The sequence below is a fragment of the Lasiosphaeria miniovina genome (genome assembly GCF_030549165.1).
Source record: "Lasiosphaeria miniovina strain SMH2392-1A chromosome Unknown B0T26scaffold_2, whole genome shotgun sequence".
NCBI classification, from domain to species: domain Eukaryota; kingdom Fungi; phylum Ascomycota; class Sordariomycetes; order Sordariales; family Lasiosphaeriaceae; genus Lasiosphaeria; species Lasiosphaeria miniovina.
In genome coordinates, this window is record NW_026848221.1 from 390640 (window position 1) to 412274 (window position 21635).

At 52.7% G+C, this 21635-nt stretch overlaps 9 protein-coding genes across 9 annotated transcripts; 5 read left to right on the top strand and 4 right to left on the bottom strand.

Moving 5' to 3' along the window:
* Positions 1-222: 222 nt before the first annotated feature.
* B0T26DRAFT_798984 (kinase-like domain-containing protein) lies at positions 223-1644 on the bottom strand (the record flags this gene model as incomplete). Its single annotated transcript, XM_060446964.1, has 3 exons — positions 223-1062; positions 1096-1413; positions 1597-1644. The coding sequence occupies 3 exons, from the start codon at positions 1642-1644 to the stop codon at positions 223-225; spliced, it is 1206 nt and encodes a 401-aa protein (XP_060299671.1).
* A 1736-nt stretch (positions 1645-3380) lies between these two features.
* On the top strand, positions 3381-3967 carry B0T26DRAFT_636455 (uncharacterized protein; the record flags this gene model as incomplete). The annotated part of the gene is made up of 2 exons (XM_060436830.1): positions 3381-3817; positions 3850-3967. Coding segments are annotated over 2 exons (555 nt in total), but the record flags the coding sequence as incomplete, so codon positions are not given.
* Positions 3968-6602: 2635 nt separating this feature from the next.
* On the bottom strand, positions 6603-7659 carry B0T26DRAFT_737717 (uncharacterized protein; the record flags this gene model as incomplete). The annotated part of the gene is made up of 3 exons (XM_060443489.1): positions 6603-7317; positions 7374-7467; positions 7530-7659. 3 exons carry the CDS (start codon positions 7657-7659, stop codon positions 6603-6605), a joined length of 939 nt encoding a protein of 312 aa, XP_060299673.1.
* An 855-nt stretch (positions 7660-8514) lies between these two features.
* Positions 8515-9081, top strand: B0T26DRAFT_637358 (uncharacterized protein; the record flags this gene model as incomplete). The annotated part of the gene is made up of 1 exon (XM_060436916.1): positions 8515-9081. The coding sequence occupies one exon, from the start codon at positions 8515-8517 to the stop codon at positions 9079-9081; it is 567 nt and encodes a 188-aa protein (XP_060299674.1).
* Positions 9082-10802: 1721 nt separating this feature from the next.
* Positions 10803-11794, top strand: B0T26DRAFT_764105 (uncharacterized protein; the record flags this gene model as incomplete). Its single annotated transcript, XM_060446436.1, has 4 exons — positions 10803-11141; positions 11209-11308; positions 11375-11465; positions 11533-11794. The coding sequence occupies 4 exons, from the start codon at positions 10803-10805 to the stop codon at positions 11792-11794; spliced, it is 792 nt and encodes a 263-aa protein (XP_060299675.1).
* A 1504-nt stretch (positions 11795-13298) lies between these two features.
* On the top strand, positions 13299-13646 carry B0T26DRAFT_637534 (uncharacterized protein; the record flags this gene model as incomplete). The annotated part of the gene is made up of 1 exon (XM_060436935.1): positions 13299-13646. A coding segment is annotated over one exon (348 nt), but the record flags the coding sequence as incomplete, so codon positions are not given.
* A 1833-nt stretch (positions 13647-15479) lies between these two features.
* B0T26DRAFT_747214 (peptidase M20, dimerization domain-containing protein) lies at positions 15480-16281 on the top strand (the record flags this gene model as incomplete). The annotated part of the gene is made up of 2 exons (XM_060444816.1): positions 15480-15938; positions 15991-16281. The coding sequence occupies 2 exons, from the start codon at positions 15480-15482 to the stop codon at positions 16279-16281; spliced, it is 750 nt and encodes a 249-aa protein (XP_060299677.1).
* A 437-nt stretch (positions 16282-16718) lies between these two features.
* Positions 16719-17189, bottom strand: B0T26DRAFT_747215 (uncharacterized protein; the record flags this gene model as incomplete). The annotated part of the gene is made up of 2 exons (XM_060444817.1): positions 16719-16975; positions 17045-17189. The coding sequence occupies 2 exons, from the start codon at positions 17187-17189 to the stop codon at positions 16719-16721; spliced, it is 402 nt and encodes a 133-aa protein (XP_060299678.1).
* A 1794-nt stretch (positions 17190-18983) lies between these two features.
* Positions 18984-20823, bottom strand: B0T26DRAFT_737721 (major facilitator superfamily domain-containing protein; the record flags this gene model as incomplete). Its single annotated transcript, XM_060443490.1, has 7 exons — positions 18984-19233; positions 19316-19409; positions 19473-19652; positions 19714-19970; positions 20032-20138; positions 20192-20583; positions 20640-20823. 7 exons carry the CDS (start codon positions 20821-20823, stop codon positions 18984-18986), a joined length of 1464 nt encoding a protein of 487 aa, XP_060299679.1.
* Positions 20824-21635: the final 812 nt, after the last annotated feature.

Here is a 21635-nt window from a genome sequence, read left to right on the forward strand (position 1 = left end):
ATCACAAAGACCTTGGATAGTTATAGCAGCCACAATAAAAGCAGTGAATCTAAGATGAAGTCGGCTCTTTATCATTATCCCTTACCTAAGCGCTTGTCATATTGCGTTTGAAGCGAAACTTGCCATTTTTCTCTTGCCCCTTGTCAATGCTCCAATTATACTTGCTGCCCCCCCCCCCCCCCCCCTGCGCCCTTCTCGTCACTCTCCCTGTATTTCTTGCCTTTATCTTTTGGTATTTGTATTGCTGCTATTGTCGACATTGTCACTTGTTCCGAACGGGTTTGGCTGTTTTTTTGGTTCACCTTGCCCTTGCTTCCCAGACTTTGCCTTCTCGCCATTTCCCCCACTCCCTGGTCTTGGCGGGCTGGCATTTCCAGGTTGGTTTCGCGTATTCGGGCTGGGATTCTGGTTCTGCTTTTGGCGTTGGTCTTGATTTCGACCGGACTTCTGGTTCTGATCCTGCCTTTGAGATTTTTCTCCACTTTTGTTCTTCTTCTTTTCGTACTTGGGTTCAACAACCGACTGCTTCTCTTGAACATCTGATTTTGGCTTCCATTGGGTACTCTCGGCCCAACCCTCATCCAAATCCGTATCATCCTGGTCGTTCGTCATTCCATTATTGGATTTTGGGAATTTCTCGGGCGTGGGCATGATGAATGGAACAACTGCCTGTGGGTTGTGCCCGAGAAGTGAACCGGCAGCATAATATCCGGAGAAATCCATGGCATCGAACTTTGATAATGCCAATTTTTTTGTCTTGTTGTGAAGCCAAGAGTTTGAGGGGATCTCTGGGCGCAGAAACCACAGGCATTTCTCCATAGAATAGCGCGTCGAGGGGTTTTGGTCGAGCATTCCAGACACCATGATACAGAACGTGTCAGGTATTTGAGTCTGGTTGTTGGGATTCAGGCCAAAAGTCTCGCCGAGTTTCATCACAAAGTCCCCATCGTCTGCTGGAATCGAGCCTGCCAGCGCCATACTGGCAAGTGTCCATCCAAGCGACCACACGTCGCACTTATCGGCAAGTGACACATCTGTGGGGATATCGCAGTCGTCTCGCAACTCGGGAGGTATATATCTTCGTTCAGCACGAACCTTCAGGCCCTTGAACTTGAAGTTTGACTTTCGTACGGCACGGCTAAAATTGGCCAGCTTGCAGGTAAGACGCGGAGCTAAGCTTGTGACGAGGATGTTTTCGGGGTGCACGTCGAAATGGGCTATCCCACCCTGGTGGTGCAGAAATGTGAGCGCATCAACCATCTGGAAGCTCAGCGCCAGCAAGTCTTCTCTGAGATTATGTTGGGTCCGTCTGATATGGTCGCTACTAAGGTGGCGGTATTGGCACCATTCCAATATCATGTAGCCCTCACTGAGGCAGATATCTTGGAAGGCGACAATGTGGTCGTGTTTTAACTTGGACAAGATCCTAGCTTCGTTTTCCTGGACATCAAATCTGAATTGGGCCGTTTGCGCTACATTATCAGGTCTTGGAAGCTTTTTGCAGGCAAAAACTTTGCCTTTGCTGTTGAAAGCAACGGTTACACCACTCATTTCCCCAAATTCGTCGCGAAGTACGTCTCCCGGGGAGCAGCTTACCTGGTAAGAGTCCTCGACCCCATGACAGTATTCCACTTGAATACCCATGGTTCTTTTGCCAGGTGAATTCGTGATATTGTGGGAGTATCGGTGTACAAAGGGTTTCCATTTGCAAGCGTCGTTTTTTGCTGTCGCAATGAAGATTGTGGGAAGCAAACCCTTATAAGGAGTCGAGTTGTAAAGAACAATAGAACATTGTCCTATTTATATAGGACAGTGGGCAAGAAAGCTTATAAAGAAAACTTACTTTTTATTATTAGCATAACTGGGCACTGCTCTTTCCGGCTTTGTCTGCAACAAAGGGTGCTAGAATGGGAGATTGATCACAAGAAATCATAAATGTAATAGGTACGGGGATTTTGGCGTCCCGCCTTCCAAGTGGAAGGTTAGTGCGGGGTAAGCCGTCCTCTGACACGGTAAGCGCTAATTGCTAACCTAGATCTTGGGGAAGCCTCCAACAAGCTAACCTACATCTTGGGGAAGCCTCCAACAAACTAGGCATGTCACTGTTGATGTGTATTCCTACGCGGGGGAGTTGTAATCCTGTAGTTTGAAAGGGTTCTCTACCATAAGGATTTTTGCCATACCGTGGTTTCAACCTGGGCCCTGGATAGCTACGGCTTTAGCTAGCTAGAGCTATAGATGGCAATTATGAGGCCGCCTCTTACGAGGCGGGATAATACCCCTAGCAGAACGGGCTCACAACGATGTGCGATATAGGTATTTTTTTTTCCCCTTTCGTCTGTTCGATGAGGCTCTGTTCATGGAGGGACATGCACAGTTAGATTTATCACAAAATTGAAACGGCTCATACCCATCATCAGGTACACATAATGCACGAAGTACACCTCTACTAGAGCGGGGCCGTAGTATAACTTCATAAATATAGAACAGCAACACGACGGGACGTGTCCCATCCAAGCGAGACAATATAGCTAGCATAGGCCGAATTGTCAAATGTTGTGGTAAAGAAAGTATCCAATTGCCTAGCCCCTAGATCACGTCCAGAAGAATTAGGTGGACAGACGTGGGCAGACAAGGTGGTCAGATAAGGTAGGCAGACAAAGTGGGCAGATAAGTTGAACTGGAATCACCATCTGACGGCGGGCTTCTGATATCATGGCAGTGATTGGCCTGACGACCCCGCCCTCAGCCCTATCCATGTAGCTGCTCCACTCGCTCGTTGCAACCATCCTCTCGGACTCAGGAAAGTCTTGTTTTCCTACCTACAAAGTTGTCAGGCGGTACTAATACAAGCTCGAGAGGACGGCTTTGCCCTGCCGCTACCTTAGCCTCTGATCTGTCTCTCCTACCTTCCGTCCTCGAACAGTGTTCAGGAGACCGATAACGAGATTCGTCTAGTGCTCAATTCTACCGACTATAGCCTCGTGGTGGTTACGGAAACGCCGTCACCCGCTAAATAGGGCATTCCGACGACGTCCACGGCTAGCTGAAAAGTAGCTTGAACTTTGAAGAGAGCTGTGCCGGAGCTGATGGGCATCTGCAAGCTTTCGGTCGGCCATTCAAAGCTGCCGAGATGCTTCTCTATTACGGGATGAGATGTGGTCGACATATCTCCCCACTGTCTATAAAGGGGCTCTCCTCGTCGGTTAAAAACAATACCAGAACAGTATCACAACAAGCACCTCGCCTAGACTTGATTCTTTGCTAAACTACTTGCCCAGGTACCTATCTGCCGGTACCTATCTGCCCGTCTCACATTCATCACATTTTGCATGCCACTTCATTTTTAAGGGTTGCCTCCAAACCACGACACAGCCACCATGCCTGCCGACACGCGCACCCTCAACTGGTACGAGAACCGTGATGATACGGCGGCCATCAAGGCCAACAACTGGAGAATTCAGATAGCCAAGCTCGTGGCGATATCGCCCAGCAGTACTCCGACATACAACATCGTCTGGCAGTCGAAAGGGGTTGCGCCGTCGACGGCTATCTCGTGGAAGGTGCAGTACGCGCTGGGCTGGACAGTGGACCCCCCTGATACCGGCATGACGGTTCAAATCACCGGAGAGTGGCAGCCGTGCAACCTGGACGAGTCCTACAACGTCGACGAGAATGGCTTCTGGGTCGTGAGTGACCGGACCAAGCACCCGAAACAGGAGCTGGCACCCCTGCCGGACTGGCTCAACGTCGGCTACATCGACTACATGTCGGCTACATCGGCTACTCGTACCCCGAAATCCAAGGCATCCACATTGTCGTCGGCGTGTAGAATATCCGAACGGCCAGCTACGAGCCCATCTTCATTGACCCGACCACCTTGCCGCTGGGTGCGGCGGGGCAGTACAAGCCCCATGAGATGACGAGCTGGTGGCTCGGGGCAGGCGACCTGACGGGCCAGGTCATCTACAACACCCAGTCCTTGTCGATGACTTGGGACTTTGGCATCCCCAGCGACCCCCTTACTCAGACGTATGATTACTCGACCTCGTACCTCACGACGACCACAGCCCAGCAGTGGGTCATCTCCAAGGGAAAACCTCCTGCCTACGTCAAGGCACCACCTCCCTCGGCTCGGCTGGCGGCTCTGACCCTCGGTGGCAGCCCGCCCCTCCTTGTCGAGATCGACCCCGAGACGTGGAACGTGATCTTCAAGAATTTCCTGGCGCCCGCCGCCCTGGCTGTGGTCGCTTCCGCCCTCGCGAGCATGCTCAAGTTCCAACTCCAGGACGCCAAGGTCACGTTCAAAGAAATCACGGGAACAAGCACCCTCACGATCAAATACAAGGCCAAAAAGGATTTCTACCTGCTCAGCGAGACTTCCAACCCCAAAGACGTGATCAACAGCGACCTCCTGGAACTCCAGGGCCAGAACACCATCCACACCGACGAGTCGTGGACCATCCAGTCCAGCTTGAGAGCATTGTCAGCGGCGGCGCATCATCGGGTGATGATCCGGCTACGACCCCTGCCAAACACCATCATCCCCACGCCGGACAGAACGGCTACGGGGCTGACGCCGGGCGTGAGCAGCTGGCCGTGTTCGGCAAGGAGGCCTCTGTTCAGAACGTCCAGAGCGGAGTTGCTGCCTGAGTGGTGTTACTCTCGCTACATTGAGGGCAGCATGGCAACGGCCCTGCGTTGTGTCAAGATGGTGCAGATGGTGCATTTCTTTTCCCTTTTTCTTTTTCTTTCACCGGCAAACGCTCGTTCCCTCCTGGTATGGTAACTTCCTTGACGTTTTTTCTTACTTCAAAAGTCTTTCGTTCAAGCTTCCTCACCCGTGTTTCGTTGTTCTGGCTCGTATTTTGATGTATTCCTTTGTTCGTGTGCGTGTGCCAAATAGGACAGTTGTTGCGGGGCTTAGCCCCAGCTGGTAGGTGCATGGGCTGCAGGCCCGTGCATGGGTTCTCGCCCACACATTTAGTACGGGGATTTTCCCCTCCTAGAATTAGCTACCCAATGCACATCACACATTGTCAACCCAACAACAGTGCCGAAGTAGTCCAAATTGCTGGGCAAGGGATGGTTATGTCTTGCAAGTTCATCACACAGTCGTTCCCGTAATTAACTAGCTCCTGAGTAATCTAACAGATCACATGTCCATTGCATCACGTATGTCGGTCCAAGGTAATTATGCAACCATCGGCCTTTGGGACTAGGGCAACATTGCTTTCATTTCACCATACTGCTAATTACCTACCTATCCAAGAGGTAATCGACTTGACCCTTGACGAAACTTGAACTTGTAAGCTGCACTTGGTCCTATATGGAATTCGTCGCAAAACGAGGGGGGGGTAGCGGCGGCCGGGAAATTCCACAGCGGCTAGAGGCCTTTAACAGTTCTGGATCTATGTCTATGGTATCTATATCTTTAACTAAATCAGTCTACGACTCAACGCGGAGTTCCGGTTCTAGGACCAGTAGATTCAATAGATAATTATTACGCCAGGGACGGTTTCAAAGCTATCTCCGCAGTATTGCAAGCTACGTGTGCGAGGCAAGAAGCTTGCCTTAATACAATCTTATTAGGGAAGTCTTAACAGTAGGAGTTGTTATAATTGGTCACAGGGCGTTTTCAGGCTCGACAAGTGATTACCTCGGCTGATCTGCCGAGCGGTTGTAAGAGCTCCTATAGTACGGGTACGAGGTACATAACGCAACGCCGCACCAACCCTAGCCCCCGCAGAGGTTCCGAACGCCTTCGACTCCAATGTCATCGCCCCTGTCGCCAGACGCCGTTGTTGCCATTGCCATTGGCGTTCCGTCGTGGCCATCCTGTTGCTGTGAGTGGCGTACCTGACTTTCGTCATACCATGTGCCCGCAGCAGTCTCGCCGAGCCCGGCAAGACAGTCGCCTGTAGCCGGCTGCGGTTGACCCAGCTTGGCACTCGCTACCGGACCGGCCGACAGGACCGCATACCGTCAGGCTGCGGTCTCCCGGGTCAACTCTCACCACTGGCTGTTGCCATGGCTGACTGCAAATATTTTTCTTCATGGTATATCTCTCTCAAGAACCACGTCGTCGGTTGCCACTGTGCGTTGCTGACTTGCCAAAGCTGTTTCCATTCCGACGAACAGTATCCACGTGTGCTTTCAACGGACGTGTTTTTCAATGCACGTGTTTTTCAATGGACCTGTTTTTCAATGGGCGTGTTTTTTAATGGACGTGTTTTTTCAATGCACGTGTTTTTTCAGTGGACGTGTTTTTTTCAGTGGACGTGTTTGGGCGGGCCTGAGCGTCGGTGCAATACTGCTTTTGGGATCCATTTTGTGTCGGACTCTTGGACTCGCGGTTGGTGGACAGAAGCGGTGATTTTAACGGCGAGATATTTTTGCTTGCGTTTCAAATCTAATTACAGGTCATTGGTGACGCAATCTCACAAGTCTCCTCGACCGACAGTCGGGAATTGTGTCTTGAAAATGCAAACCACAGAAACAACTTTCGGCGTGCCTCCGACAAATATAACCCGGTCCCTCGTACATGTGCCTCATTTTCCCCTTTGGCCCAACAACATCGCCCACAGCCAAAACACTAGTAATTATCGGCCGGGCACCTGGGTCAGTACACCGCCGTCAACAACCAAGATCTCGCCATTAACATAGCGGTTCTTGGCCAGGAACAGGCACGCCTGGGCCATCTCCTCGTCGCTGCCGGCGCGGGCGGCGGGGATGGGGTGGCCCTTGCCCTGCACGATATCGTCGGACAAGTAGCTCTTGCCGCGGGCGTCGCTGTCCGACATGGTCATCTCACTGGGGAAGTATCCGGGCGCGATCGAGTTGACGCGGATGCCCGTCTTGTCGAACTCGGTGGCCATGAGCTTGGTCAGGTGCACCGTGGCGCCCTTGGCCGCGTTGTACGAAAAGTGGCCCTGCGACCCGCGCATCAGCCCGCTCATGGAGGAGATCACGATGACGTTGGCCCCCATCCACAGGTGGCGCGGGGATCCGCTTGCAGTCGCGTGCTGCTGCTGCTGGGCGGGCCGCGTCGACGCCGCCTGCAGCAGCGGCAGGAACGCGACCGTCGTGAAGTAAACAGAGGTCACGTTGGTCCGGAACACGCCGTCCCACTCGCTCGGCTCCTCCTTCTCCCACAGCCGCGCCCGCAGCTGCGTCGCGTCAGAGAGGTCTGGCACTGCTTTCGGCCCGGATATCCCGGCGTTGCACACCAGCACGTTGAGATGGTCCTCCCGCGATTCCAGCTCCTTGCACAGCTTCTCGAGGTCCGCCTTGGAAGTGACGTCGCATGGGCCAATGCTTTGCTCTGTTAGACTCAATACTCGTTTGCATGGTGAATAGAGGGGGCAGCTTACGGGATGATCTGGCCCGGTCCGTCGTGGGGAGAGTGGGCGACGGCAGCGCTGTCAAGAACGTGCTTTCTTCGGCCCGCGATATATACCCTGGCCCCTATGTCTGGCTTTCAGCGTCTATGACGGACGTCGAGATCAACGAGTCGGGTAGGCACTCACCGTTGGCAGCCAGCGCCTGAGCGCACATCAGGCCAATCCCCGTGCCGCCTCCCGTGACGAGGCAGACCCAGCCCTCAACCGAGAAGATGCGTTCGGCTTTGAGCAGCTGTGTGTCAACATTTTGGGCCATCTTACTGGGGTGAGTGTGGTGGGTCAGATCTTGGATTATCGAGCCGTTGGACGTGGAGTTTGACAACATAAAGGGCTTCCAAGGGCTGTTTTGTCTGGGGCCTGGGCTGACTTAGATAGGCGAAGCCGAATTATACTTTCGGAAGTCCGCAACCGTTTCGTCATCGAACGCCACCGAGTCGCGAAATCGAGAGCAATGCAAGCGTGGGGACTACGTTGAATTAGGTTCCAGCTAATAAACGGTTGTCCAAGCCGACCAGTCTCTATCCATGAATATGTCCGTCGTGAGCAACTACGCTCCCTCCCCCTACTATACAACATGATCGAACAGCAACCCATCTTTCTTATCGTCTTGAGCACATACATCGCGTGGTATGGTATTGTCTGCCGCCTTGGATTCTAGCAGCCCGTTCCACAAAATGCACGTGTTGCATCAAGGAAGAACCTTGCAGTTGGCTTGTGAGAGTTGTCCAGATTGATCGGGGCAGAGAGTCGTCCAGATTAGTCGGGGCAGGCATGGCAGAGACGGTTGTCCGATTTATCCGGTGCGCCGGAATGTCTGGTGCAACCCGATCATCTCGCCGAGTCTTTGCAACGGCCCGTGCTGGTACTTGCCGCGGCCATGCTAATTGGGGCTGGAGGGGAAAAACGCATGTGCCGCTGCCGTCCTGGTCCGCATCTCTGGCCTTGCGGGGAATAGGCTATTCAATTCCGAGGTTCAAAGCCTGATGCTATATATATCTCCTCCCTTCTCCTTACTTTTAATCAGTCAAATGACGCGTTCTGCCTCCTTCAATTGCCTAGATCCGTCAAGCCATCGAGTTTCAGCCAACAAAACATATCAACATCTCCAACCATGGCCGACTCCAAGTCAACTCCCGAGGATCCTCCCCCCGCTCCCCACCGCTACACCACGACGCACGATGCCGTCTCGGGCAAGTCCATCTTCTCGCCATCACTCCCAGAGACAGTGGGAGGATACGGGTCGATCGGCATGCAGGTGTTCGACAGCTACAAGACCTTCTCATCGCCGCTCGACATGTCAGACGACGCCGACATCGCAGCCCTGAAATCTGACGTCGCGCGGGCGTCAGACGTCGCGCCGAGCTCCGTGTGGTTCCCCGCGCCCGGTGAGTCGCTGCTGCGGTACTGCGACTGGGCCCCTGGCGCCACCCTCGACCTGCACCGCACCGAGACGATCGACTTCGGCGTCGTCCTGCAGGGCGCCATGGAGCTGACGCTCGACTCGGGCGAGGTCCGTGTCCTCCGCGTCGGCGACACCATCGTCCAGCGTGGCACCCTGCATTCCTGGCGCAATCCGAGCGACACCGTTTGGGCCCGTGTCATCTTCTTTCTGCTGGGGACTCCGCCGGTGAGGGTAGATGGCGAGGAGAAGACTGAACATCTTCCTTGGAAGAATTGACCAGCTTGAGGTAAATTGATTGTTGCACTGCTCGGGAAGCTTGGCTATTGTCTCGGTGTGAAGCTTGCTCCGGTCCGTTGGGCTTGATCAGCTCAACAAGAGTGGTCAAACTTCGCACAATAGGGACCCATATCATCCGTCTCAGTATCTTCGACCCTGAATTCGTCCTGCTGGCTGTTCCCGTCGATCAGCTCCAAAATTCGGTCCTTCCTTTTGTAGCCGTCATGAAACCACTCGCTGACCCACTGTCGGAGTGTGAAATGTTTGTCCTGCCACCGAAAATCTGCGGCAGATAAAGTTTGGCCCCTCGCGGACAGCTTGCGCCGCTCCTTTCCGAGTGCCATATTTAAAACGCAAACATCATTAGATGTAAAATAGACGTAGAAATAGGGATCAGCTCCAAAGTTCAAAAAGGTTTCCAAATCGGCGCCCGCATGATTCATCACCGCAACTCCGACTTCGGCCGACCTAATCATAACCAGAATAAGGAATTGGTGCCATATTGTTTGGTATTAACGCGTGGAGGGAAGGGTGTAGATGACCAGGGGTTGAGTCATTGCCGAAGAAAACGGCAAATTAATTGGACAACGGGTGTGCAGCATAATTAGAGAGGGCTTCGCGATAAAGAACGTCACTACCCAAACTAAGCAACAAATTCTATTTCAACTAGAATATTTGGATGCTGAGATTTTCCAATAACAAATTGCCGTATACAATATGCTCTGTCACCATCGAAAACTCGTCCGACGCGTGTTTCCCGTGGAAAACATTGAGTCCGCGGGTCTTCAGAGTGACAAGAGACTCTTCTTTTTCCGCACAGTGGGAAAATCGTGAGGCGAAACGTCGTACAGTCTCTGGGAGCTAGCCCGCCGACTGTCCATCGATCAAGGAGAGCAGCTGCCCTATGTTCTGAGGCTGGATGTCCCGAACAAACCCTTCTATGGTTCTGAAGTGCGTGATTGGTGGTTCTCCCGGCCTGTCGTGTCCGTCTTGGCGGGTTCTCGGGCGCATAATGAACGCACAGTTATTAGCGTCGATCTTGTCCGAGTCCAGAAGTATCTCCAATATATCGAAAGGCACGACTGAGTGTCGGAATCTTGCCATCATGGATCCTGCTGCAGCAAGCCAAACAGGGATGAGCTGACGGCCGCCTCGTTGAACCCTGATGGAGTCTGTCGGAGATGCTCCTTTTTTTATCAGCTCCAAAAACTAGACCCTTGTGGTGCCCGAGAGCCGCGGCGAGGAGTAGGTGCATATTCCCGTCGCCCTTGAGAAGTTCTGGCCGCTCCGCAACTTTGTGCAGGACATATTCGTCTTGGCCAAAGAAGGCCGCCATGTGAACAAACGATAGTCGCTCCTTAAGAGGACAAGAATAACCGCCGAGTTCAATCCTGAGGCCATGACAAACCTTGTCGTCGTCTTCACTACCCTCAAGCACGCAGCGAAAGCCTTCGAGGAGAGTGAGCGGGATCGTGGGCCAATTCCATGTAATGACGGCTGTTTGCCACCGCCCGATCGTCTTTTCACCCATCATACGAGATTTAAAGCAATAGGCGCGGAAGCGTTCTAATTAATTAAAGGCTGGTGCCCTGGATTTTCGACATTCGTATCGTCCATAGTCTAACGACCGTAATAAGGCACAGATTCTAAGCCGGCATTGTTGAGCTACGCCGCCCATGATCTCTTAAACAAATACAAACCCAACAAGGCCGAGAAAGAGAATGCGCGCCAAGCTGAAATTTTTGGCGGATCTTCCCCTGTACGATGAGAAGAAGCCGTCCACACTGTACGGATTTCCCGATCATATCCAACCAATTTCCAATTGCGAGTACGAGGTCCATGATGGCTTGATGATCCAGGACACGAGAGGCCACGAGCAGGAGTACCATCTAGATGAACACGGGTTCGAGTTCCACCACTGGCCGTCGAAATGCGACCTAAGTGCTGCGGTCTTTGAGTCTAATGGAAACAGGGAGGAGGTCTGGAGATACCTGAAAGAAACCATCACTCTCACTGAGTTGGTGCTACAGGCTCCGAAAGCTATGTGCTTCGACTGGGGGGTACGCCTTCTTCCCGTCTGCAGAGAAAGCCCACTTCGAGATACTGGCAACTAATGAACTTCAACAGCTTCGCAGGACCAACGCAGATTGTGAAATTAGAGGTCAGTTGGATAACCTGGGAGACGCGCGATACAGGGCGCTGCCTCCCACCAACCTCATGCACTGCGGTACGTGTAGGGTAATTCCTAGGCTTTATTCAAGTCTCGTTTTCTCGTTTAGTAACCGTTTGTTAGACTACTCGTACGATGGGGGACTCGAAACACTGAAAATCCATCTCTCGCCTTATGAGATTTCGGAAGGGAGGTGCAAGGCTAAGATCATTAAGTAAGGGTGTGGTTTGCCCCGTAATGCCGCCTCGAAGCGTGCAGAGCTCTAACTCGATGAATCCCAGCGTCTGGAGGCCCATGCAAACTGTTTGCTGCTCTCCTTTGGTGCTGTGCGACCGACGAACAGTCCATCCAAAGGCCAACGACATCGTCGACGTTGACCAAGTTGCCCCAACAAAGGCCGAACAAAGCATAACACTCACATACAGACCGACCCAGGGGTACCATTGGCTCTCTAACCAGCAGCCTGAAGAAGTCACTATTTTCACATCCTGGACCTCGGACCAGGATGACGAAATTGCCAGTGCGGTCCCCATTTTCTCCTGATATGACTAGGTGGAAGACAGTGTCGCCACGGTGCTGACTTGATTTAACACATAGGCCATACACCGCACGGTGCCAACATTGAAGAGTATTCCGGCGGTCCTTGGCAGATAAGGGAGAGCGTTGAGGTTCGCCTAATTGTGCTTTGGCCCGTGGCGGACGTGAGGGATGCACGGGAATAAATGAGATGATTACGGACTGTCTGCCTTGCGTAGGTATTACCTATCAAACTTGCATCTGCCTGTCAGGTTTGTGTCACTTGTGCCAGTTTAGATGAAGAACTAATTTTATTGGAAAAACAAGGAACACCACGCCCCAGGCAATCCCGATTCCATCCCGTTGACATCCGCGCGGTAGCTGACAGCTCCAGACTTGACCTAGCATCAACTGCCGTAGACGCATTGTTCTTATTAAGTGGTCAACCGTGGAAGGAAGGACGGGGAGTTCTAGTCCGGGTCAACCCTTGAGGTCAGCTATGCCCGCCAGTCTGATGGAGCCGTGCATGTCGATCTGATCTTGCAGGCGGATGTTGAACTCTCCGTAGACTGTTTATGTTAGCTGTCAGCTTGGTACTGCTAAGGTTCGCCAGATCGCAGCTAATGAAATGGGAATGGGAAAGCAACTCTTTGCGATGTCTTCTTCCGAGACTTCCTGATCCGGAACGTTCCGTTCATGTTCCTCGCACGTGGGGAGAGTTAGTTGTCCATGAATGGTGAGGATATCCATCCAGGGCCGCTTCTTGGGACTGCGATGCTTAGTTTCTTCGAACATGGCTAGCGGTTGCAACTGAGGAATAGCAGGCTAGAGAAATGGCGCGTTTCTGGCCCGAGAAAGGGTGGAGGCCCGACCAGGGGAGTATGGGTTTGGGGAGCCGCCAAATAAGAAATAGGGAACGGGATAGAGGGCAGGTTATGTGCTACGATTGCAACACGTTCCTCTCTCCTCGGAGACCGGGGGCTCGGGGGATTTGCCCCTAAGCGTGGTCGTCTGAAGCCGTGATGTAGACGAACTCGGCACTATTGGCTTACGATTTAAGCCGACTCGCGGCCTTCTGCAGAAGGCGCGGGGGCTAGCGGCCATCTCCACGAATTAAGTGTGCAGTGCGATTCAAAAACCCACAATATGTCGATAAACAGTGTATCTGTCTCAGGGTGTTGCGTATTGTCGCATATGGGGAATTACGGATAAAGCCAATGAAGCACACCCTCGAGTCGGCGTGCCCGTTGAGCTTGGACGCTTTTTGGCTTCCCGCCACTCTTACCAACCACCCCTGAAGCTTATTGGATCATTTCTCACCGAGGAACACGCACGAATCCCAATAGCAATAGTGCACCAATCCGCCCAACAAGCGCCGTTCTGTTCCATCAACTTTTTTTTTTCAGCCTCATCGTTGCTGCTCACATTCAAGATGCAACTTCGCCTACTTGATCAGCGGCGTCGAAACACCAGGCCGACCAAAATCAACGAGATTATCTGCAAGTTTCGGCCCGACGTTGTGCATTAGGAAGCTGTCTACAAAGATATTCATCGGAATCCCGAGCTCTCCTGCCAGGAGGAACGCACAGCGCAAATCGCCACAGGCAGCCTAAGGGCGCTGGGCTTTTCAGTCCATGACGGTATTGGGGGAACCGGCGTTGCCGGCATCCTCGACAATGGACTTGGCTGTACTGTCCTCCTTCGGGCTGAGCTCGACGCCCTGCCCATTCCCGAGAAAACAAACCTCCCCTACCGCAGCACCACGCGCATGGTCGACACAGATGGGGAAGAGAAGCCTGTCATGCATGCCTGCGGCCATGATCTCCATATAGCTGCTCTTTTGGCCGCCGCGGAGCTGCTTGCCGCCGCAAAGCATTAAGTCAGGTGACCAGCTTTTAGACCAACCCCCTTTTAGACCACAAGGTTCTAGAAGGATGACTAACCCTTGCCACCAAACTCTTCTATTTCAATCGCCCACAACTTCACGAATTTAATTCCAATCCGTTTCCTTTTTTTCAATGGCTTGAGGATTTTCAAATGAAGCCATATACCGAGTTCGATTTGCAGAACGCCCTTGCCGAGTATGCTAAAACTGGCAAACTCCGCGATGCGGCCAAAAACCACGGCATCCCCCACAACACTTTATATTATCGATCCAAAGGCAGCAATCCAGCCACCTACTCCCAAATAATCAATCAGAAGCTTTCTCCGGCACTGGAAGAACGTCTCGCAGAATAGGTTCTCTTCCAGGGGGTCATTGGCAACCCCCCAGCCCACAGGCAAATCCGGAAATTGGGTACCAGAATACTCGCCGCCTCTGGAGAGCCAACCCACCTTGGAAAGCACTGGTGCCGCCGCTTTTTGAACCGAAATCCTTCCATTTCTACCAAGAGACCACGGTGAATCCACGCAAACCGTGCTGACCGAGCCTGCGAGGCCGTTATTCGGCCCTGGTTTTGTAGGCTCCAAATCTAGAAAGCTTTTACAAAGGAGGAAGTCTAGAGACCGAATTTAGACGACCATTCTAGAGTGTGTTTCGGCCGACGGCCGGTTTTTGAACCCACTGGTTATTTTCAAGGGTGGGAGCCTCCAGCAACAGTGGTACCCACGCGATTTGACTCCATTCGAAGGTTGGGCCTTCAAACCAACCAAAAACGGGTGGACTGACGATGACACTGCCGTCGAATGGCTCCGCGAAGTCTTTCTTCCGGCCACTCAGCCGGCCAACCCTAAGGAGAAACGCCTCCTTATTTTGGATGGCCACGGCAGTCATACCACTGAGGAATTTATGTGGCTGGCTTTTACCAACAACGTACAGTTATTATTTCTGCCAGCCCACACCTCTCACGCTCTCCAGCCCGTGGATGTAGCCGTTTTCGGCCCGCTGAAGGCTAAGTATAGGGCACAGCTGAATGACTTGCTTTCTGGCCTAACCAGCGACTCTGTGGCTGCAAAACGAGCCTTTTTAGAATTCTATAGGCGCGCCAGAATCTACGGAATGACCGAGTCAAATATCAAGGCTGGTTGGAAGGCCTCAGGGTTGTGGCCAGTCTCCCTAAGGAAGCCCCTAAGCAACAGCCTCGTTATTAAGAATTCCAATGGCTGCATTAGTACGGTAGCCCCCACACCTTCTGCAGGCCTTGAGTCGTTCAATAACCCCATTCTGGGCAAGAATTCGGAGGGCCGGCCTTTGTGGTTTACCCCTAAAAAGGCCGAAGATTTCTCGGCTCAGGGGGAGCGTTTTCTACGTGGTACTAAACGTACTGCCAGCGAACGGATTTTTATGCGGAAAGCCTACAAAGAATTCGATAACATGGCCTTCCAATTGGCTACCATTCAACAACAATTGCAAGCGGCCCAGGAAGACCTCGAACGTGCGAGAGGCCGGAAGAGAAGGAGGGTGGAAATCGACCCCAATAAGGCCTTTGCTGGTATTGAGGAGATCCGCCGCGCACAAAGATTAGCTGCTGGGTAGGATGTTATAGATTCTAAAATTTCAGAAGAATAGGAATCTGACACTGCAAGCTGTATTAACGTAGCTATCTAATTGACGAAGCTGTGAGCAATTGAATTTTATGATGTGGTGGGGTGGCGATTTTAGTGCGTGGTCTAAAAGGGGGTTGGTCTAAAAGCTGGTCACCTGACTTACTGGCGCGGTCGCATAATTATCGTCTTCCAGCCCAACGAAGAACGCGGTGGTGGTGCGAGGGCCATGGTGGAAGACGGCCTCTACGAAAAGGTCCATCGACCCGACATCGTCCTGGGCCAGCACATAGTCAACGACAAAGCCGGCACCTTCCAGATTGGATCTAGCTACGCTCTAGCCGGGAAGAGAACGTTTCGCATCATCGTCCACGGTAGGGGAGGGCATTCGAGCGCCCCGCAAGGATGCGTCGACCCAGTCATCATTGCCTACTCAGTCGTGCTCAAGCTTCAAACCATTGTCAGCCGCGAGGTTGACCCACGCGAGACTGTTGTCGTCACGTGTTCGAGCATTCATGCAGGGAACTCGCCGAATGCTATCCCAGATACGGCAGAGCTTACTGTCGATGTCAGAGCCTACTCTGTGGAAGTGTTTGACAAGATCGTCGAATCGGTCAAGAGGATCGTCAAGGCAGAGTCTGAGGCATCGGGCGTCTTGGAGGAGCCTACGATTGACGAAATCGAGCATGTCCCGCCTCTCCAAAACAGCCCAAAAACTCGTGGGCCCGATTGAAGAACAGTTCAAGGCCATCTTTGGTAGCGATGCGTTAGAAGCCATGGTACCGGATATGGCCAGCGACGACTTCTCCATCCTTGCTCCCGAAGGTACCCCCTACGCTTACTGGACACTCGGAAGTACATGCCCAGATATGTGGGACCGCTACCAAAAGGAGGGGAGGTTGAACGAACTCCCCGCCAACCACTCGCCGCTTTTCGCGCCGGCTATCCAGCCGACTCTAAGTTTGGGAATCGATTCGCTAGCCATCGCAGCACTGACCTTTTTGCTTTCTAGCCACAGAGACATTAGCTGAACTGTTGTATCTCGGTTATTATACGTGAAGATAGGCTGAAAAACATCCCTGCCATTGCAGAGACGCAGCCTGTTGTTTCTGAGTCGTTGATCACAAGGACGGTGTCGAGCTTCCTTTCTTGTCGTACTAATTCCCGGCTTTGCCCTTGGGGCTGCATGTCTATGGGGAGAGTGTTGAGTCTTCGTTCCATTTGTAATAATCATTAAGTGCAATGCCATAATTACTATGCCACGGTCGATGGACTACCTAGCAATTTCCGTCATGCTAGCCTTCAAGGAAAGACGTGTGTCGCTTCTGATCCACAAGATGACTTGGTATTTGTCTTGCCTGGTGTGGGCATAGTTCATGGCAGTCTGCGACTTTCCAACGCCGCCCATTCCATGGAGAAGGACCGAGTGCAGTGTCGGCGTTGTCGAGTCTGGCTGATCGAGGATGAATTATATTTCCGACAGAATATCCCGGCCGTAGAAGGCGGCATTGTTGACCGCCTGTGGCAAAAGGACAACTGAGAGCTGCGCCACGTCTTCCTCCAAATCAGGACTGGAGAACATATTATCCTGCGGGGCAAAACGAGCGTCTCTTAGAGTCATCTTTGACATGCTATCAGGCTGGGCCAGGTCTTTCAGGTGCTGGATAGAAGACTCGACTCGGTTCATGGATCTGGCAAAGTCGCTTTCGACGCCAACTGCGAGCTCTGCAGGCTTTGCATTAGCTGAAACCCTCACTCGAACGGCAAGCAGCACTCTAAATGGTATCATCGCACCGTTCTGATTCTTGTGCATCCACTCAATAGCGTTGGACCAGAAACTAATTAGGGAGTCGAATACGTTGAAGGTGGCAGTGTTTATTTCCTCAGTCAAGTAGATGAGACCCCAAAACATTTCAAGCTCGGGTTGGTGAGGAGCCATTGCGGCGATGAAAGTCCCGGCTGTCACGTTTGCAGTCTCTTGTACGTGATCGAAGTTTACCGCGCATTGAATTGTCTGGCCAAATAGATCGAAGAGTTTAGAAAAGAACGCTTCATTATACTTGTTGAGAGAAGGCAAGGGAAGTTTTATAATCAGCGCGAAATGAGGGCATTCCGAGGCCAAGAATGAAGGAAAAATAAAGAATGAAGGAAGCACAGAGGCATGCTAACCAGGGTCTGGAAAATGTGGTTCAATTCCATGAAAAGTGGGTTAATTCTAGGCGACGGTATGTTCACAAGCTTGATTTGCGATGCACCTGCTCAATTCCTCTATCAGTCCGTCTGACCACGCAGAAAATTCCATCCCATATCATCTTTCTTTCACAAAGCACCACCACTCTTCCAACTAACAATCCCTGAAATACATACCGCAGGCGCCATTTGTGGTTATAGTGACACCCTCGCCCCGGGCCAAAGAAGATTTGTTGATAGAGCTGTATAACGAGATATCAATTTCCTCGAGGAGCGTTTTCTCTCTTGCTCGCAAAAGCCTCTCCCTCGTCGACTAGTCTGACGTCAAAGCCGGGGTCAGATCTTTGCAAAACAGAAGCCGTTGCGCTGGCAAAGACAGCGAACAGGATACCCCACTTCATCGTAATGACGGCGCTAGGCTGCAACAGCGCGGATGAAATTTAATTGACAAGCTGCGTGATTAATGCCGTAATTCAATTGCTGGCTTGTCGGCTGAAAAGACAAGCCGGGGCTTTTATGTGTTTGAGGCGTGGAAGAAGAGGAGGTGCTGCATTCAAAGGGAGGGATAGAACTACCTAGGAAGCGACGAACCTTATTATTGGGATCACCAGGTACCGGTACTGGAATCAACAGGCGCGCTGCGCGCCGTATACTGGTGGTTCAAGTGTAGGATTTCGTTTGTGTTTTTATGTGTGTACCTAAGAAGGAAGGTGGAAGTGGCCTACGGCCACTTATTTAGGTTCGGTAGCCTGCGCCCCTGCGCCTCCACAGCCACCTGTGGCTGCTTGCGCCTCCACCGCCACATCTGTGGCTGACTAGCGCGTTGTTCCAACACTTATATGTGCCGTCAATACTCTCAACACAGGATCCCACTGTGGGCCATGGGAGATTTCAATTAAGCCAGTGTAGTTGTGATTTGTCTTCTTTTGATCATTTTTGGCATCACTTCCTTGGGTGGGCATCCCTTGACGGCCTTGGCTGTCACTATCTCGGCTGTGGGAAGAATCCTCTCCCTTGCGGCCGACAGCCCGCACCCCAACCCCCAGTGAGGTTAATGGCCATTCACTTGATGAACGTTATCGTAGCTTCAACTAGCGTTTTAATATTATCCCACTTCTGACGGCTTGTTTGATAGTTGTCAGGCTTGCTTCAGCACCTACTCCACACACCAACAAACATGGTCGAAACAACATTTCCTCCACTGCCCTGGTCGGTATTTTCACCACGCAAACCGAGGTCAGGCGCTGACAGTGAGCACACTAATCACTTGCTCTTTCAACAGACCACACCACCAATTTGAGATGAATCAGATTACTGATCTTCACTCCTCAAACGCTTTGGAACCCACCAGAGTAACCAAGAGCCGAGTATCGCGACAAGTGCGGCTTACCAGGCAGGACCAGAGTTGTTCAGTGCCGAGTCAAACTCAATTTATCGACTCAAGTGTGGCGAGATTCTATCGAGGTTGTTGTCTCATGACCAACTAATCTGCTCCCAAGCCCGTGCTACGGCCTGAAAATTAACCTCGTGCTATATACAATAATTAGGATGCGAATCTAAAGTCTAGCCTCTTATTTCCAGAGTCATTAGTCGTAGACAGATATTGAAAGCGTTCGTGCTCCGACATTTTACTCCACTTCTCCTCCCTAGACCTGTTCCGGAGCGTGTAGTACAACTTTGTGGACAGATAAAGCACAATGTTGAATCCCACGACGGAGAGCAACACGCTGTTTCCGCGGTTATACTGGGGGGCGTCGTCCTCGCGGTAGATATTGGATGAGATGATGCCGCCGCTGTGGATCGCTGGGGTGAGCTTGACCGCCCAAGAGATAACAACCGGGGGGGGGAGGGAGGGGGTTGGGGATAAAACCTTACCCCTGAACACACATGTTGTACATCGCCGAGCCAACTGCCCGACTACGAACTGTGTTGGAGTTACGTGACACCCAGCCAACTTGGATGGGATGTGCTGCGGGCCAAGGTCAGCTTTCATTCGCGGCAAGCTGGGTCACTGCAAAGTGGGGCAGCCTACCGTATGGATTCCCCAGGAAGATCGTCATGACCAGCCAGACTGTCCACCTCGACACGGTCGATGTGTCGACAAACCTCAACCAAAGCAGAAATGGAAGCGACCAGATCTGAGGGATTACGGCAACGAGGGCTAGCTGGCTGACCATTTCGCTGACATATGTGATGATGATCATGTTCACCACTGGAGATGTCAGCTCAAATCCCGACCTGTTCAGGCCAGTTAGGAGGCAGTGTAAACTCACCATGAAGGAGCTGCGACGGGATGACCAGCAAATTTGTCTCAAAGGTTGTGAAGCCCATGCCTTTCAGGGTCAGCGTAAGGTACGTGCTCGGCGTGGCAAACGGGATGTGGTTCGTAATGCCAATCAAATAGAGAGGCCACAGATCGTAATCACACAGACTCTTCCACAAGAGGCGGAATGTCAGCGGCTCGCGGTTGTGCATCCCTCCTTTGGAGGGGTCATCGCGGATAACCCGGTTGACGATGATTATCTCCTCCCTAACAAGTCCATGTTAGCAACTGGCATTGAGCGCTGAAGTAGGTAAATCGGCCATCATACCTGGGGGTGAACCAGCCCTTCTTGCCCCTGAACCAGCTCGCAGTCTGTGTCGGGCCAGCCGGCATCAGACCAAATGCGAGTAAGCCAAAGATCAATGTGATCAATCCCTGGGAATAACGTCAGCAGAGGGGGCAAATAATTCCCAACGTGACCGACCCACCTCGACGAGAAACAGCCACCTCCAACCAGAATACCCCAAAACGCCCCGCATGTGCAGCAACGCAAACGCCGAGATGGCCGCAAAGATGTCCGCAAACACCATGGCGGTCCAGAAAAACCCTAGGCGGATAGAGAGCTCGTGCGACTTGTAGAAATACGAGAGGTAGAGCACCACGGTCGGGATGAAGCCGCCCTGCAGGACGCCCAGGAAGACCCTAGATGTCAGGAACCCGGCTCTCGAGCTCAGCATAAACTGGCTCGACGCGACCATAGACCAAAGAACCATCTGGATGGGGATCCAGCGGTCGGGGCCGAGCCACTTGCTCACGAGCTGTGATGGGACCTCGGCGAGAAGGAACGAGAGGGCGAACAGCGAGTTACCGATGTTGTAATCTGGAGGAGCAAGGTTAGCGCCATCTTTCGTCAGTGACAGGTCGGGACGCGCAGACCGTTGGTGGTGAGACCGAGCTCGGGCAGGAGATCGTCGGTCACGGCCTGCTTGATGTTTGCGCGGTCCATCTCGAGGGCGCAAAACATCAGACAGGTCCACAGCATGATGCGGAAGTCGATCTTGCGGACCAGGGCGCGCTCTTCCCTCCAGGTCCATCGCGCGTTGGGGTCGAAACGGTGCATGTTCTCCCTAGGAAGAATGTCAAATCCCGTGGCCAACAGTCAAAGGGTTCGGGACGGACGTACCAGTCGGGCTGCGGGAGGTACTGCCCTGCAAGGTCCGGGTCGTCAAACACGCTGGGCTGTTTCTTGGGTCAACGGTGCGCCCCAGCTGCTGTCCGGACGGTCTCGAACCGTACCTGGGTGGCGATGGAGTCAAGATCCTGGGCCTCTCCCTTGCCGTCCGAGGACGACCAGAACCCCCTCCTAACTTCGGGCTCGCCTAGCTCTCCGCCAACTTCGATGAGGGCGGTCGTAACATCTGCGTCCTCCTTGCTGATGTCGGACCTGGTATCATGTTCGCCATCCTTCCATTCCTCGAGCCTTTCGTCCTCAAATGTCAGCCGTACTGCGGTTCTCGCGTTGCGTGGGGTCGAAGCGGAGCCAAAGGTGGCGTAAAGAGAAGTGAGTGCCCGGGGCATGGTGGCCGTATTCGACGTTTCCGTCACATGCCACTCGACCGACAACACGGAAGAGAATGGCCGGGAAAAGGGGTGGGGGTGGGGAGAATAGGATGGAATAGGCGGGAGCCAGGGACAATATACAAGGGCACAAGCGCACCTTATAGCAGTGCCGCCTGCGTCGTCGGCGGCGGCAGCGTCGTCCAAGCCCCAGTCATCATCCCAATCGCTGTCGTCCTGGATCGCGCCACTGTTTGTGCCGCGCGATGGAGCTGAGCTCATCGCACCCGGCGCAAGACGCAATCTGTAGGAGCGGCGGCGGGGGATAGGGGGTGCGTCATCTGCATTGGCCAGATGATGGACGCAGGCGGCGCG